The 18,078-nt window shown below is 35.3% G+C and overlaps 1 protein-coding gene across 4 annotated transcripts in view; it reads left to right on the forward strand.

The window, feature by feature from the left end:
- The window catches only part of ARHGAP21 (Rho GTPase activating protein 21), a 101,626-nt gene that overhangs the window by 59,699 nt on the left and 23,849 nt on the right, over window positions 1–18,078 (forward strand). For 3 of the 4 annotated variants that reach the window (XM_088150342.1, XM_088150341.1, XM_088150344.1), the window contains exons 6-8: window positions 2,785–2,839; window positions 11,246–11,275; window positions 12,750–14,697. In XM_088150342.1, coding sequence (XP_088006468.1) covers window positions 2,785–2,839; window positions 11,246–11,275; window positions 12,750–14,697 — 2,033 coding nt within the window. The remainder of the gene's footprint in view (window positions 1–2,784; window positions 2,840–11,245; window positions 11,276–12,749; window positions 14,698–18,078) is intronic. The other variant, XM_088150343.1, reaches the window with a different exon arrangement.

Consider the following 18,078-nt stretch of genomic DNA (forward strand, 5'->3'; position numbering starts at 1 on the left):
CTTCTTACTGGTTGTTTTGCTAACATACAATCACACTAGTTAAATCAAAAGTCACCTTTTAGGAATACAGGTAGTCTTCGCTTACTAACCGCAATTGGGACCAGGAACTCTGTCATTAAGCAACATAGTTGTAAAGTGTGACATCACGTGACCATGCCGACTTACAACAGCAGTTGCAGCAGTCCCAGTTGCCATCATTTGGTGAATCCTGTGTGGTCACAATATCCCATAGTCACATGATCGTGATTTGCAGCCTCCTGCCAGCTTTCCCATTGATTTTGTTTGTTGGAAGCTGGCGGTGAAAGCTGCAAATGGCTATCACGTGACCATGGGATGTGGCAACCATCATAATTGTGAGCCGGTCGCCAAGCACCCGAATCGCGATCACATGACCATGGGGATGCTGCAGTGGCCGCAGCTACAAGGGCCCTTTGTAAGTCCCCCTTGTTCAGTGCTGTCATAACTTTGAATGGTCGCTGAACGAGTGGACTACCTGTATATTCACTTTCTCATGAAAATGCCTGATATCAACCAAAGGGCCCTTGTCTTAGGAAGCCCTGGCAGGCTTTAGTATATTATTAGCTCCTTTCTGAGTGGCCAGGCAGGCTGTTTGGGGCATTGAATTCAGCCTCATCTTTCCACCTCTATTTCTTGCAGGGCTGGGTAAGCAAAAGAGAGCAATTGACTTGGATTTGGTGTTCCCAAAACATGGCTAGATAGCTGGAGTTAATTTAATCCTTTGTAAGCATGGGTCTGTGTTGTGCTAAATATTAGCTCCTGGGATTCATTTACTAGGTCAGTTGAGCCTTTTTTGAGGTTCCAATGACATAATGTCCCTCCCCATTGACCTAATTAACCATGTGGTGGGAACAGGGCCAGTGTTTAGGTGACAAAGCCATTAACTTCCAGATGTTGTTGTTCCTCAGTTCCAGTCAGCTCTATTCAGTGTTGCCAAAGATCAAGGTAAAGTAGTCCAACAATATCCAAAAGACCACAAGCTCTTACCTCTTCTTTAGCACATCCAGTATTCCAAAAGAGAGATCTTATAGTCTTGGGGAAACTAACATTCAGTGAAAACTGTTCTCTCTGAATATTAAAATTCTATGACCAAGGATTTGAACAGTTCTGTTTGTATTGAGAAGTATTCTATTATAAGCTCCCAAATGCACTTTGTAGTTCTACAATGCAGAAATACATGTACAATTTACTTTTGAAATAATAAGCAGATTTTTTAAAATATGTAAATATATCCAGGATTCCTTATGTAATTTTGAGAATTTCATAAAACAATATAATGAGCCAAGCATGGATTAAAAGAAGATACAGTGTCAGGATTTATTTAAAGTTTTTGAGATGTAAATTTGTAACCCTTTTTTTCTACTTTTTTCAAAGTCTGTTTTACTTTTGATTAAAGCATGTAGGATTCAAGTCTGCTGAGACTATCATTGTATTTTCTTGAGCCTCTTTAGGCACCAGTCAATTTAATAGTGCAGGAGATGTGAAACTAAAATCAAATTATGTGTTTTATCAGTATTTTACATAGGATTCTTTAAAAATTATGAGACTGCATTATACTTGATCTGTCTCTTCCATTCTGTAGTTGACATTTCATATGAACATTTTGTAAGAATTCTTAAATTATTAGCATTAAGAAAAAAATTCATAACATTTCCATAAAGATGTGGTGTCCCAAAACTATTGAAAATGCTAGTGCGGTGAAATTAATTTGCACAAGGTTATTGCTGGATAAAATTTTGCAAAAAGAATATTTAGGAAATTTTTATTTTAATGGCTTCCTTTAAAAATTATCTTGGAAAGTTAAATTTTAGACTGTACCGATCCTAAGAAAGTAGTATCAATCAAATCAGTAACCAATGTCCATATCCCATTTTGTAATTCATGTTGGGAAGGAAGTTATGATGATGGTCTAACCTACAAAACTGTCAAATTAGCGAAAATCCTATTGCTTCCTCCTTACAAACTGCTTATCTTCCCTATGTCTGATCATCTGTATGTGGAATAATACTGCATTATTCCGAATAATCCTTTGGAAGAGGTGCTTTGCCATATGGCAATGCAAACAAACCTCTCTTTGAATCATTAAAGGAACTATGCCTTCTTCCAGGATCATATGGCTGCTTGGTAAAGTGTGGCAATTTCTACACAGCCACTTTGCTTCAGTGGGAAAAAGAAAGGAATACTGATTCACACTTCCTTGGAAGCCATGTTACTCCCCATGGAGATGCTAAAAAACTCAACAGAAGCACTTCTTTCCCAGAATTTATCTAGGCCTAGGGGCTTCATATTTACACTGGATATTGTATGAACAGAAGATATCCTAGATGTTTTGTTTTAATTTATTTTAAATTTATTATTCTCTCTTCCTCCCACCCCCATAGTTCAGGCTGTGTTAATATCAGCTGCTTGATCTCTGTATCTCATAATGGCAGGAATACATTAATTTATGTATATGTATATATATGTGTGTGTGTGTGTGTGTGTATATGCATAATAAATTATACGCAGGTAGGTAATTTTGAAGATGAATGCAAGGGTTGTGCTTTGAAAGAAGACCAGTGACTTGTAGCAAATAGTGTAAGAGAAATAAATATTTATATTCTGTGCTGGGTTTTTCTTATATTCTCTGCTGGATGTTTGAAAAAGTGACTACTAGAGTTATTAACATTCCTATTTTCATAGCTAGATATGAACTTCCCTCTCAAATTGTTAGTATAGTAATTTATTTCCTTGATAATAAAATTGCGTATTTATTTTTCCTCACAGTGACAGTGTATTGGAACTTAGTGTTATGCCAAAAGATGAGGACATCCTTCAACTTGTAAGTTATACTTCTGATCTGAAATCTAAAATAAGTCTCCATAGCATTCCTGCAAAAGAGATTCAGGCCTTTAATTAGCATATTATGTAATGAAGCTTTGAATAATGCTGTTTCTGTAGTTATACATTATTCCCTTCCCCGTCTTATTTTTTTTTGCAGTTTTAGTGCTACAAATAAATAGATAAACAAATAAAATATAAAATAGAGATAAAGAACGTTTTGTGTTTGTTACAATTCATTTTAATAGAACAAATACACACTGCTAGCTTGAAAAGGACACTGAAAAATGTATATAAAAAGATGAAAATATTTTATTTTTATTATTTATTATTAAACTTGTATGCCGCCTGATAATAATCTGATAATCTTCAGAAAAATAGAGACAGAAACTATTGTTGAAGAAATTATTTTCCTCTTGAACTAAGGGAAACATGTTTAGCTTTCTCTTTAATAAGCAAAAATTTTCAGGTGGATTCTTTCATTTTTTTTGGCAGACAATTACATACAAAATTTGAACATAAGATATACTGAAACTTAATGTAAGCCAGGACAATGGATATACTTCTAATGGGAAAACCGCTTCTGTTTATTCTTCCATTCCTCAGTAGTGGTATTAGAGATTTCCTTTGCTTTATCTGCTCTTTGTTTTGTCCCATGACCCAACAGGGAGAAAAAGTAGTAATGGTAGTCAGTAATCCATCCTTAGATGTTGCTCTGTTTTTGCTTTTGCCAGTAAACTACCTACCTGCCTACAGCAATTGTACAAAACATAATATAGTATCACTATGGCGTCATTACACTTAACACCTAGAAGCCCTCTGGCATAATTTGGTTTTAACTAGCTTTGGGGATGAAGCAGGGGTCTTTTTTCAAGCAGCGTGGAGGCTGATTTGTTTGATGTAAAATTGACCCTTCTAGGTTTTCACTATAGTGAAGGCCTAGAAGAAGAAAGAGATTCTGCACTCCTGAACCAAGCATCCTGTTTGAGGAGAATGCACAGGAGAGTGTTAAACCATCTTATTGTAAATTTTGCAACACAGCAAATGGCAAGTATAAAGATTAAGGTGTCAGCATGACCCAGACTCTGAAAGCCTATATCATAAAAATTCTTCCTCATTGTCAAACATTGGAGCCAAATTGAAAGTGGATTCATATCTTCCTCAATGCAACATACGAAGGTTGCCAATTCAACAAAAGTGTCCTGCTTGTTAGAATATTTATGATGCTCCAAAGGGCCTTGGGTCTGGTTAGTCTACAGCAAAAGTTTTTAATGAGCTCTTTCTGTGCAGCCATCAATTTGTTGTTCTTCCCCATGTAAACAACTCATCAGACAGTGATGAAGGATTTTTGTGATAGAGGCTTTCAGAATAGAATCTGCATTAGGCTAACATCCTGAGACCTCACTGTTTATAAAAATAATACAAAGTAAAATAAAATTAAGGTGATGGCGTTAGAATTAGCCATTACTTTTATACATAGGAGTTTCAAGTTTTTTTTATCAGCTTTTATTTTCCCTCAGAAAGGCTCAAAATTGGATATGTTGTAATGTTCATTTTTTCATTGCTTTCTGGTGGTTTAGAGGATGTATAGTTGTGTGTTTGTTAAATTTTGCAAAAGTATGTGTTTTTAACAGGTATGCATGTTTCCAGTTACATTTTTCAAAAATATGTGTCTTTACCTTTCAAAAATGCATGCTGTGGTTTATAATTATTATTTCCTGCATCTAAAGTGCTGATTTTAAACTCACCCCAAACAAAACCTTATTAGGGCTTTCTTTATTGCAAAAAGTGTTCAAAATAGATTTTGCTTCAAAATATAGGTTTTCAATACAGTTAAGCCCTAGGGTTACCAGACATCAACAAACATTACCTTTAGGGTTGGCAAGCAGCCTATCTTGATAGGATTTGGTAACAGATCATACCTAGTAGAGTTCATGACCTGATGACATCCTCCTCCTCCTCCTCCTCCTCCTCCTCCTCCTCCTTCTTAAGATTTACATAGAAATGAAAGATAAACATGAAATAATATGAAGTAAAAGAAAAAGAAAAAAGATTTAAAAAGATGTGAAAAGTAGTGCAAGTAAAATAGATATATAAAGAAGCATCTTCCAATCTTCTTTGCAGCAGTTACTAACAAACTTATCATACTTCCTTTCTTCCCATATTCAACCCTTTTTAATCAGCAAATCTATAAATCACCAGTTCATTTTTTTCCATTTTCAGTAAAAAGTCCACAAGAGGTTTCCAGTCTAACACTTACTTAAAGTCTTATCCCTGCTCAAACAGGTCAATTTTGCCATTTCTGCAAATTCCATCATCTTGACAATCCATTCCTCCATTGTAGGTATTTCAGTATTTTTCCGATTTTGGGCATATAACACTCTCGCTGCAATTACCATGTACAAAACCAATCTTCCATAAGGCTTTTCTAATTGGCCATCCATAAGTCCCAATAAGAAAAGTTCTGGTTTCATTTGAATGTTGATCTTTAATATTCTTTGTATTATTATATGTATTTGTATCCAATATTTTTTTGTTCTTTCACAAATCCACCATGCATGGTAAAATGACCCTTCATGTTTTCCACATTTCCAACACTTATTAGAAGTACCTTTATACATCTTAGATAATTTTTATGATGTCATATACCAACAGTACATCATTTTGTAAAAGTTCTCTCTTAAATTATAATGCAATGTGAATTTCAGTCCTTTTAACCACATCCTCTCCCATTGATCCATCTGCATATTATAACCAAAATTCTTAGCCCATTTTATCATGCACTCTTTAACTTTTTCTTCTTCCGTTTCAAATCTCAGCAAATGTTTATACATTTTAGCAATCACATGTTCATCATTTATACATAACTCGATTTCAAATTCCATTTTACGTTGCATAATTCCAGTTTTTTAAAAAATACATAAAATCTGTCGTGCATATGAAAACCAAATTCCTCTGCATTCAATTGTTCTCTTGACTTCATTATAAGTTCCCCATGTTCCTGTATTAGGAATATCTTGATATGTTAACCATTTTTCTTTGCCTGCTGTTTTTTTTTTTTAATAAAACGTGCTGAAACCAATAAAGGCATTTAAATAAGTAAATAAATAAAAATAAAATATTCTTGATATGGCACTTCTGACATAATGATTTTTAACCTTACTTTATTGTACCATGAATACCTATGCCATCCAAACCTCAGAACTTTTGTTCTTCTAATTCTAACATTCTTTTATTTCTCAGCAACACCCACTCTTTCATCCAAACCATACAGCAGGCTGCAAAATACAATTTGAAATCAGGGAATCCTAATCCTCCCCTTTCCTTTGCATCCTGAAAGATTTTATATTTAACCCTTACCTGATGACATCTTTCTTGATGGAATTAGGTTACACATCATATCTGGTAGGATTTGTAACTTGATGAAGTCTGTACCACATCAGTTTTGATTGCCTACTTTGATGATGTCACTGATTAAAACTCCCATAAGTTACTACAGAGTATAACTCCGACTAGTGGGGTCCAGAAGGCGGGCCTTCTTTGCTGTAGCCCCCGTGCTTTGGAACATCTTGCCCCCGGAGGTGAGATAGGCCCCCTCACTGCTGGCCTTTTGGAGGGATTTGAAGACCTGGCTCTGCCATCTGGCCTGGGGTGGGGAGGGAGGTCATCAGATATGGGGTTGGCTAGCCCCCTAGAGGCCTGGTGTTGCTTCCATTGGCCTCCTGGATTTTTCCTCTTCCTTTATTCTGTGTAAATGTGTTTTCTTATAAATTTTAACTATATATTCATTTATTGTTTTAATCTGTTGTAAGCTGCCCAGAGTCCTCCATTGGGGGGAGATGGGCGGGGATAAGTTTGATAAATAAATAAATAAAATAAAATAAAATAACTACTGGCATCATGTGGATCATATAAGAATGGGAAAAAACCCTCCCTAAGCTAGTTTCCTCCAGATATGCAGGACTTCCTATACATGTTGGATAAATCATCAGATCTGGAACCAGCTTTGCCCATTTACTATTGTTAAACAGTTTAGCTTCCCTTGTAAAATGAACTTTATTTTTATTACAATTTAATTTTTACATTTTAAATTCTAAGAAAACTTTTTAAAAATTCAGGATTGGTCAGATGCCAGAAATGGGGATTATTTTCTTGTCACCAGTGACAGTGGTTTGGATCCAGAGTTTGCCTGTGCAAACAGCAAGGCCTTTCTTTAAGGCAGCCCTATGGAATTCTTTTAGTTTTTCTATCTCATAGTATCTGTTGCTTTCCACATGTTTTCTTGAACATCAGTAGTAGTTTGGGGAGACATGCAGAGGAACTAGAAGTGCTTCATTGTGTAAGCACAATTTCATATAATTTTGTTTGTTTGTTTGCCTCACACCTTTGCATAAAAATGACAAAAGAGGAAAGGTTTTGTTCACATTATTCTGTGCTATTAAATAATAATATTAAATAATAAATAATATTCTGTAAATAAATAATAAATTCATATAATTTTATTTAGGTCCAAATGATTCTGATTTAATAGTAATAATTTATCAAACTTGTATGTCACATGACTCTCAGTGACTTTAGGCAGCTCACAACAATCAAAGAAATTACAATAAAATCAATTAAACATAGATACTAATAATAATGTATTAAATTATAAAGATAAAAATGGCAATAGAAGTGCAATGAAGCGAGGGTTTTTACTCTCCCTCACTGAAGGCCTGGTTGAAGATCCAGGTTTTCATGGTTTCATTTTAGTAAATTTAAGACGTTATCAGCAATTTCAAGGGAATAGCTGGATCTGAATAAAGTATCAGCAAAGTGATCCTGTGTGCCATTTCCAACATGCAGTGAGTCTAGGCTGACAATGTAGATATTCTTTTGGAATTTGCTAAAAATCCATGTAAATATAAATGACATTATTTTAATTATGACTCAGTTCAGTTTTTCTGATTCTCATCAAGAAAAGGTCATCATAACAAAACAGTAGGAAAAGTATGATGGATTTTGTGCCAAACAATGCAGACCATTTGTGATAGACTGCCTAACAGACCATGGAAAAGCAGATAATTAAGGGGGGCTTTTACAGACAATATTATTGAGTCCAGGGGAGGGGGATAAGTATGAGAAAGATATTTGGAATAACTCTACCTTAGTTACACTAGGCATAAGTTATACAGGATAATTATTTTCATAGGTAATAAAGGTTTTTTCTAGAAGTCAAAGCAATTCTTGTTTCAAGTTTGCTTGCCTCACAGGGCTGGACACCATTGCATAAAAATGACAAAAGGGGAAAGGTTTTGTTCACATTATTCTGTGTTATTCACCAACATTTTTAACTTTTAGAAAATAAATTAGAATTAGTGGATGGTCTCTTTCTAAACATATTACGATTCTCACCTTGTTAGAAAATTAGGTACTGACTTTATTTCCCAAAGCATCTGTAGATAAGCATTTGTGATGTTTTCTGTTAATGGAAACAGACTGTCCTGAACACACTGGTTTGTAACAAGTTAGGTTTTTGCTAGGGTCCAATTCATATATCACAGATGTGACATTGTTATTACTTCCCTGGATGCTTTGGGGAGGACTCATAGGAGTCCATTAAAATTTCTGTGCAAACTTACCATGTTTGCATATAGGTTCACTGTTAATAGGACAAGCCTGTGAAGGCCTTGGCTTGGCATGCTCCATTTCTTCCTCCTTGGAAGAATCATTTCTGATTAATTTTCACTATGATTTATAAAGCAAATCGACTTTATTACTTGTAGTTTGCTCGTTTTGAATCTCCAGTTCAAACATACCTCTGAAAAATTATTCTACATTAGTAAGCCCCAATTAAAATTAACTGTAATTTACTCAGGTTCAGTTGACTCAGTGAGTTTTAGTTAAATAAAAAATGTAAGTGAAGTTTCTGCACTCCTTTCCATATTGGGGTGGGTGGAGAACCTATGACCTCCAAATTTCCACAGGCTTATCCTAATCACGTTAAATAATCACATATTAAAGTTACCTGTATTAAGTGAGTTCCAGTAGTCCAAGGAAGGCTTCCCTAATTTGCATCCATCACTGGGCCTCTTTGTACATCTTTTGAGTTGAGTGAAGGGGATGGCAGCTTCTATGATGTAGGCATTTGTCATCTTATGTTACTTCTTCTTAAAGCAATAGACTATCCATAAATTTTAAAATGTATTCAGTCCTCAGATCTGCTGGACCAGTGTTGCAATTCAGGCTTTTTTTTAACTGCCACACGACATTCCAAACTAAACTCATTCCTGTATCTTCCAGTCATCATTTTTTTCATGGCTAAGTCGTGGAAATGAATCTTGTGGAATGCCTTTCAGTTCAACTGAATTTCTTCTAAACTTGGATGGGGCTCTTCTTGGGTATTTATTCCAACTGGATGCTGGTTGGCAGTTGGTTTCCATAGCTCCCTGACACAGGAAACATTGTAATTTGTAGTTCAGTCTACTGGTCAGTTTGTGCTGTGTAGTTTTCTTTATACTCTAAAGTAGACTACATAACCTTGATAATATATTAATTCACTGTCCACGCACATAGCCTGGTAGGTTCAGAAACAGAATATAGTTAATTGATCTAGAGATGTTTAATGACCATGCCTTCTGATAGCCTATCTTCAATGGTATATTTCTCTATGTCTCAGGTAAGGAACTAATACGTACAGCTTAATTAAGAGGCAACAGGGCGATTAGAGGTACAGTAGCAAAGGTGAATCAAGGATGGATTGGAAGAAAGCCCAAATTTTCTCCATAAAGGATTACCTTAATTGCTAAAGCTTTTGCTGTTTTAGTAGTAGTAATAGCAGGTGGTAAAGTTAATATTAATAGAAAAAATAAAATAGCAATCTGAAATTTCAGTTCTTTTATGAAGCTTCTGATTTTATTTAATGTTGTATAATATTTGAACCCTCTCAAAATTATAAAGTGGCATATCGCTTTAAAGCCTTTTGGCAGAGTGCTTTACTGCTAAAGCTAAGTGGATTGGAGTTAACTGAGTTAACTGCCCTTGGATCCCTTTGATGGAACTTCAGTCATGACTAACTTGTCTTCTCGATTTCAGCAGGCCTAACTGTAATTAAGTTTGGACCAGTCTAACTAATTCAGTAAATTCAGTAAAATTCAGTAAAAAGTAAATATACATATAAAGGCTGTATCTGTACATGGAAGTCTTACATATTTGATATCATTGTAAAAAATTACTTTGAGTTATATATTTTTCTATACATAGTGCTTTCTTTTGAAATTATAAGGAATGACCATGCTTGAGCTTTTAAGAAAAATAATCAAAATGAATGATTATTATTGTTATTAATTAAAGTTATTATGGCTACCCACTCCAAAAGGCTCTGATTTCCAAAATATTTACTTCTAGATGAATGTGACAACTTGTTATATATTTTTAACATTCTGTACTTTTTAATATTTTCCCTTTTTTGTTAATAAGAAATGAACCAGGAAATGGTTTGCAATTGATGATTATAATCAGCTCCACAGCTTAACATGTTCTCAAGCTAATTTTCTTATGTCTGCTTTTCAGTATCTTGCAAAGGTGCAGATTTAAGAATAAATATTTGTACCTACATTAGGCTAGGGAGGCAGTATGGGCATATTTCAAAATGTCACTCAGCATGTTGTTTCCATAGAATGCACCATTGCTTAATTTTCCAGATGCATTTTTTCATTGTATCTGCTTCCCTGTTTTCTTCTCCTAATCTGAGAAATACACAAATTCAGAGTGTATATTTTCTGATATAACTGATACATGCAGATACACCTTACAATTTAAGCACAGCCAGTTCCTAATTTGTTATGGAAGGAACAGCAAAGATAAACAAAATGAAAATGATCACATGGTGAGAATGTTTTTTTTTTTTTTTAATGAAAATTATTCTGAAATCATCCTTCTAATGTCAGAGGAAGAGTCAGCTGACGGCTTGTGGCTCTGTTCAGATGTATGAGAGGAAGGGGTGCACAGATTTAAAATGCATAATAAAGCCCTTGTTTCGTCATCTGGAAGCAAGGATGGTAGCAGCTCAGAGGAGATGAAAGACTGTTATGTTGCTCTAGGAGAAGGGATGCCTTGTGGCACAAGCAGAGGGCTCCGTTTGCAGCAGGAAAGATGCACTGAAGCAACACAGCACAAGCGTATTTTCTTTTTTCTGGAAGGCTAGGGAATAAATGCAAGAAGCAGGTAAAAACCTGAGACTGACATGCTCACAAGAAGGCTGAAGTTATTGTGTGCACTCCAGTGCACTTTAGCTGCCTTGGTACCTTCCAGAGAAATCGGTGTAGCTGTATTTTTAGCTTGCTGTGTATTCAGCATCAATATGACAACATAATTCTATCTTTACATACATAAGCAGCTTTTACTATGTTTTCCTGTTTTCTGCCAGCTGCAGTTTTCAAAGGATATTACAGCACTGGTAAGAAATGTACTGGAGCCATTTCTCTGATTTTTGTAAGGCATGTGTTTCTTCGTAGATCTGCAAGAATCTGGATTGTTAACGCCTGCAAGTTGCTGAAAGCAAGCTAGATCTGCTGGTTAGCCGAATCTCAATTGTAATAGCGATCCTGTTATCACTTTAACGTGTGCCTGTGTTAGATATTTGGATTTTTTTATTAAAAAATTGCTTATAATACTTTGTTTGCATTTAACTAATGTTCGCAGTAAAATTTATCAAGCTGTGTGTTTTAAACGCCTCGCCCTTTTCATCCTTAGCACTTGCTCTCCATCTAATGTTTATGGCTGCATTTAGGCTTCTACAACCTGTCTAATGCTAAGGCAGGGCATGTTGATTTGTCTGAATGGAGCATGTTATGATTTGAGCAGGAAATGCTATAATACAGTGCCACACATAAGCTGTGTTTGTTTGTTTTAAAAGCATCAGGAAAAGATTTCTGCATTGTCAATTCTTAAATTTTCTATTACTATTACAAGAAGTCATTGCAAAGTATAAGATCATAGTGTTTGTAGTGTTTTGGGGAGACCTTGCAAATATGCCGTTGTTGATAGTTATAGAAATAATGTAATACAAAAGAAATAATGCAAAATTTAAAATATTTTCTTTAGGAATCAGATTTTTAAAATATAAGGTAAGATGAAGATTATGAAGCATATAAGAAAAAAAACACCTTAAGACAGACTATGTTTCACACTAAGCAGTGCTTGAAAATACTTACCAACAATATATGTTGGGGATGTCTTTGAGTTAAAAAATGGCACTACTGTGAAGAGTGTGGAATTTATATAAGTAATATGTAAGTTTATTCAAAGGGAGGGTGGGCGTTGGCTGGCAACAAAGACATTGCCACTGTCTAGTCGTGTTAGATACAGGAATTGTGCCTTTTAGAAAAGCCAGTGGATCAAATGCAGAGGCTTCTTGCTGTTTCTATGTGACAACAAGCTGCAAATTTTTGAGGGTAACAGTTTTCCTTATTTAACCTGTCGATATGTACAGAAACCTAGCTTCTAGCATTAGAAGTATCAAACGGGAAGAAGAGATTTAAAGATGTCATGGGGAAAAAACAAGTTTATATTCACAAATCTCTCTTTTTCTTAATCATTTGCAGCATTTGCTAGAATTTGATTAGATAGATAGATAGATAGATAGATAGATAGATAGATAGATAGATAGATAGATAGATAGATAGATAGATAGATCATGCTTCTTTTTGGAGACTTTCCATGCTACATTTTCATCCATGGGAAATAATGATAGAAAGAATTTGATGTTTCATGTTCACTGAACAGCAACCCTTAGTTGTATTCTTTTTATATAAGAAGTCCATTTCCGTCAAAGAATTTAACTTACTGTATTCATCTCCCTGAAATAAGGTGATCATTTTCCACTAAATACTTATAGTGATTTAATTTCTTTTAAAATTTTCTGTGCACAGGCATATTCCCAGGATGCCTACCTGAAAGGCAATGAAGCCTATAGTGGTAATGCTCGTAACATACCTGAACCTCCACCAATATGTTATCCTCGATTAACAGCTTCAGCTTCTGTCATGGCACAACCTATTGAGAAAGTACCTCTTGACTCATCACTGGGAAAGCAACCAAGTAGCAGAGCTGTACGGACATCAGCACAACCTGAAAAGGCCTACAGAAAGGAAATACAAGTGCCTCCATCTCCAACAGATATTGCAAAATCTAACACAGCCGTCTGTGTTTGTAATGAGACTATAAGAACTGTTGTTGTGCCTTCTGAGAAGGCTGTAGATTTCTCATCAGTTAGAACAAATCACACTGGTCCATCGCACCGGACAGAGGATATAAGATACGGTTTCAAGGAACAAACCTCTCTAAAAACAAAAGCACGAACCACTTCACCTTCCTCTTCAATGTCCACTGCCGTTGTACTTCCTCAGACTCCACTTACAAGACCAATAGATCCCCCAGGAATTGCTAATGATTCTGAAAACTATGGAGGGCACCCAGAAGGAGCTTCAAGTTGTAGATCTCCTGCTCAGAGTCTAGGTTCTCCCTCTATTGCTACTAATCACTACACTTCTCCAAGTGCCCATCAACACATAGACTGGAAAAATTACAAAACCTATAAAGAATACATTGATAACAGACGCTTGCACATGTATGGTTGCAGAACTATACAGGAAAGGTTAGATAGTTTAAGAGCAGCCTCTCAAAATACAACAGATTATAATCAAGCATTAGCAAATTGTACTGGTTCACAGGTACGTCGCAGAAGCACCTCTCATGATAGGATCTCACAGTCTGTACAGATTAGGCAAAGGAGTATATCCCAGGAAAGACTTGAGGATCCTGTATTACTCAAAGAGTGGCCAAGGAGTGCTTCACAAGATACTCTAACTTCACCAGTTGTCAGCCCCCGTAATCATAGGACACGTTCCTGGGACTATTTAGGCAAACAGGGTGAAGCAGCAGAAAATGTTCACACTGAGAACCTTGTTGCAGATTCAAGCAGAGCCAGAAAAAAGACTTACAAATGTACTGGATTTACTGAACAAGATGATCGGCGAGGCATCTATGAAAGACCGCGACAACATACCTTTCACCTGTCCCTTCGTGGTTCAAATTTTTCTATGGCTCCTGGTGCTTATCATTCAGATGGCAGACAAATAAGCAACCGAGCCTTAGGACCCTTTTCTCAGTTCCAGAAGGTTTCACCAGATGTAAAAGTGCTGCAGCCCTCCAGAGATTTGCCAGCCACTGGAGCTTCAAAGTCTACAACCATTTTTCAGGAAAGATCATCTCACCCAACTGCTAGAAGCACAAGAACTGGTTCTTTGAAGACCTCTGTACTTTATGCAGCAAAGCCATCATTTCCCCTTAATCAAAGTCTGGATAGTGCTACTACTAAAGACCAAAGAGAAATTAATCATGTGCACCATAGTGGTTTGCTAACTCAACAATCAAGGATACACGCAGAAAATATACCAGATCACAAACTAGAAATGGGCAAGGCTAATCTTTCCCCTGTTTCCTGTACAGCTTCTGCCAAATTTGTCCCACAAATGAATGAGCACTTAACTACCTCTGTTAATTTAGATGTCTCTGTCAGACAAAAGATTCAAGATTTTGAAACAGAAGATACAAAACAGCCTGAGGTTAAATCAATGGATGTGGCAAATGAGGAGGAAGTTGTCTTGCGGGAAAAGTCTCCTTCTGGCCATCAAACGCCACAGCTTTTGCGACATCAATCCTATATTTTAGCTGTAAATGATCAAGAACCTGCCTCTGAGACCACTTGTTGGTTACCCAATGATGCACGCCGAGAAGTTCATATAAAAAGAATAGAAGAAAGGAAAGCCTCTAGCTCAAGCCCACCTGGTGATTCCTTGGCATCTATTCCATTCATAGGTGAGCAAAACCATCCATTTTCATTTCTCTGAATTTGATATATACTTGGATCTTTCATTTAATCCTTCTACATGAATATACTGTTTGATTTAGTGCAGTTAATTTCCTAAACTGCAATTTTAAAAATGCATTTGAACTCCACAGTGCCTACTAGGGCCCTTGAATATTCTACTAGCTTATTATTCTCAAATCTTCTATTGTTGCAGTCCAAGACTACTATACATACAAAAATAAGACTAAAACTGCAGTAGGGGAAGACCAGTGCAGAATGTGCTAAAAATAGTTTTTAATTGTTTTTAACTGTTTTAATGGATAAATTATATTGATTGTTTAGTTTTGTTTTAATTGTGTATGCTTCCCCGAGTCACATGCAAGTGAGATGAGCGGCTATATAAATTCAATAAATAAATAAATGCACTAAAATGAACAGTGTAAAACTATACAAAAGAGAAGAAGTACAAAACTGCTAAAAACCACTGAGGACATAACATCTTGAGCCATAAAATAGCTGAAATTAGGCCTCAGTCTAAGGGAGGGGGCAACTTACAAACACTAAGAGCTATCTAATTAGAAAATAGAGATTAACATTTAGAGGATAAAATTTAGAATTAAAAGATTGGGAGATAAAAATAGCCTTTTCACATTACACTACTTAAAATGTTTATGAGCCTTTGCTCAGACACTGACAGAGCAAGGTGGTCATGCATGCATACATGATATGAAAGGCTGTGAAGCTTATATTGAAGTTGCTTCTTTGCACCTTTTCCCCACCCCTTTGAGCTCTGAATATTAGGTTAATATCGTAGCTACCTGACTGAAGAGCATTTCTCATTTGATTGGCAGTATCATTCATACTAACATGCTGATTGAATGGGGAAAGTCCATATTCACATAAATATCATATTAGTCTACAAGTGGGTCATGGGGGATTTGTTGCCATACTGATTTCAGTAGAACTTAATAATGCTGTTTTTTTATGTACAGCATAGATTGTGTACTGATATAAACAGCACTAAACAATTGGTGGCGATATAAATTTTAAGAAATTCTGCTTTATTCAAAATGATCTACTAAATTCAGTGTTTCTATACGCAACTTTAGCTGCAATCCTGTGCAGATTTGCATGGTGTAGATCCCATTGAAATCAATTAGACTTATTTCTGAGAAAAGCATGCCTAAGGTTATATTATTTAAAAGGTATATTCCTAAAAAAAAGCCTAATTTTTAGTGAATGAGTAAAACATTTCCTATTAATGGCATTTATTTAGCCAATTTGTCATTCCCTATCTTTGGCAAAATGTTTAAAATGAAAAAGAATAGAATCAGTATATATGTGAATATTTTTCAAGTTCAGGAATAATATGAAGTATGAAGAGGAATAAGAATGCCAGGCAGAATATAATAAATATAGGGATTAGGAAGATCTTAAACAATTGTTGCTGAGAATAGGATGCTTATTAGTTTGCAAATATGTAAAATAAGATTCTGCTCATTATATAAGAAAAAAGGCTACCATGAAGGAACTGGAAAAAAATGTCATAGCAATATATTGACAAAAATAGATTAGGGAAGGAAGGGGGAGAAATACATTTCAGTTAGAAAACAAGTTTGTCTGCATGTGTCTGTATTTCCAAAATGGACTTGATGCAGTATTAAATGCAGGTTCTGACATACTTACATGTGACTCCAAATTGTGACAGTCTTTAATTCGGTTTCTAATATGGTCTTAATATGTAATGATGGCTGCTCTGCACAAATATGCTACAGCATAATTGCATAGATAGTTTATACATACATACATGCATATATGTGTGTGTGTGTAGGTTTGCTAAGTTATGACATTTTTGGAGAGATTAAAAGGAAGAATAATGAGAACAGGAAGTACTCGTATAAGCTAGTAACATTTCCCTGATTGATCAGTTGGGTCAGTCAGTTAAATTTTCTCTAAAATAGTATCCAATTGTATTGAGGAGAAGAATTCAAAAGATGATATTAATTTTAATGGGAGCATGATAGAAACCACACCCTTTGTTACAGGCAATTCTTCTTTCATACCCAGGAGGAAATGTCTGCTATTATATAGGCTTCTTGTTTAAAAATCAAGTAGATATGCTTACAGCTTCTTTACTAGAGTTTTTAACTTTTAAAAATTTGTGCTAATAAAATTAAGTAAAATTTAAAAGTGAATTTTCTTAGATTTCATTAATCAGTAGGCAACACTAATACATATGCTGTTCTTCTGTTTAAGTTCATGTGAAACAATTTTATCTAAAATAAGGATGTCTCAATGGCAGGTTTTAGTTATTACCCTGCAATCTTACCCAGCATCCAGCAGTGAAATGATAACAAGCCTTCCCAATTAGTCCAGAAAAGTAACTGAACTACAAAATGTTTTAAAATATTTGTGGCCTGTATGTAAACTCTTTCTTCAGAATTGCTAAACCAACAGAAAAATAGGTAACCAATAAAAGCATGCCTTTATTGCCTGGAGATCATTCTTATTTGCCACAGGTAAAAAAATGATTGGACATTTTCAGATCTGTTATGATTTAAATGTTCAGATAAAAAATAAGAAATGTGTGCTTCCCTAAATGTTGTTAGGCTCCAGTTGTTTCAAAATTGGAAAGCCATAGTTTCCTTTCCTAATTTAATCTATAAACCAAAATGAAAGCCATAATTTGATACACAGAATACATGTCAAGAATCGTAACACAGTTTTTTCCAAAAAAAGTTATAAAGAAACTTTCTTTGTTTTGTCAGCTTATTTATTTGTTGGTAACGTATTGATGGGCTGGCACTAGGATATGGTGAGAGAGGTGGTAGTAAGAGGCTGCTGCTATTGAATGACAGTAGAGGAAGTTCCTGGGAGGGGAGCAGTATTTTATAGTGAGGATTGGAAGGCAGCAATTGATGGTTGGAATAGAAGCATGCTAATACACAGCTGTTCAGTGGTCAGCTTGGTCCAACATGTGTGTCCCTTCTCAGTGGAGGCAGCCACTTATTAACTCTTGCGAAAGTGAATCCCACCTTACCAGCTGCATTGATCAGCATTAACTCTTATTCTGCACCAAACTGAATACATAGTAAAGATAAATAATAGATTATTGTTGACCTGATTGCTCCCAGTTTCTCATGTTCTGTCCATGACAGTGATGAGGGAAATATTTTCTTTTCAAGGAGAGCTTGGAGTTGAAAAGAAAAAAGAAATCCAATCAATCCTAGAGTTCATAAAATTAATAAAATGTAATCCTAGCTATTAAATATAATAATTAGCCAATTATGTATATTTTAACTGATCTTGCAGTGTAGTTTTATAAAAACCTACTTTAAAGCAAATGCCATTTAATTTCATGGGACTGACTTATTTAGGACAATCCTATA

This window comes from Python bivittatus, unplaced genomic scaffold (assembly GCF_059951505.1).
Source record: "Python bivittatus isolate LINGU-HERP-01145 unplaced genomic scaffold, Pbiv_v1 ctg000610_np1212, whole genome shotgun sequence".
Taxonomy (NCBI): Eukaryota; Metazoa; Chordata; class Lepidosauria; order Squamata; family Pythonidae; genus Python; species Python bivittatus.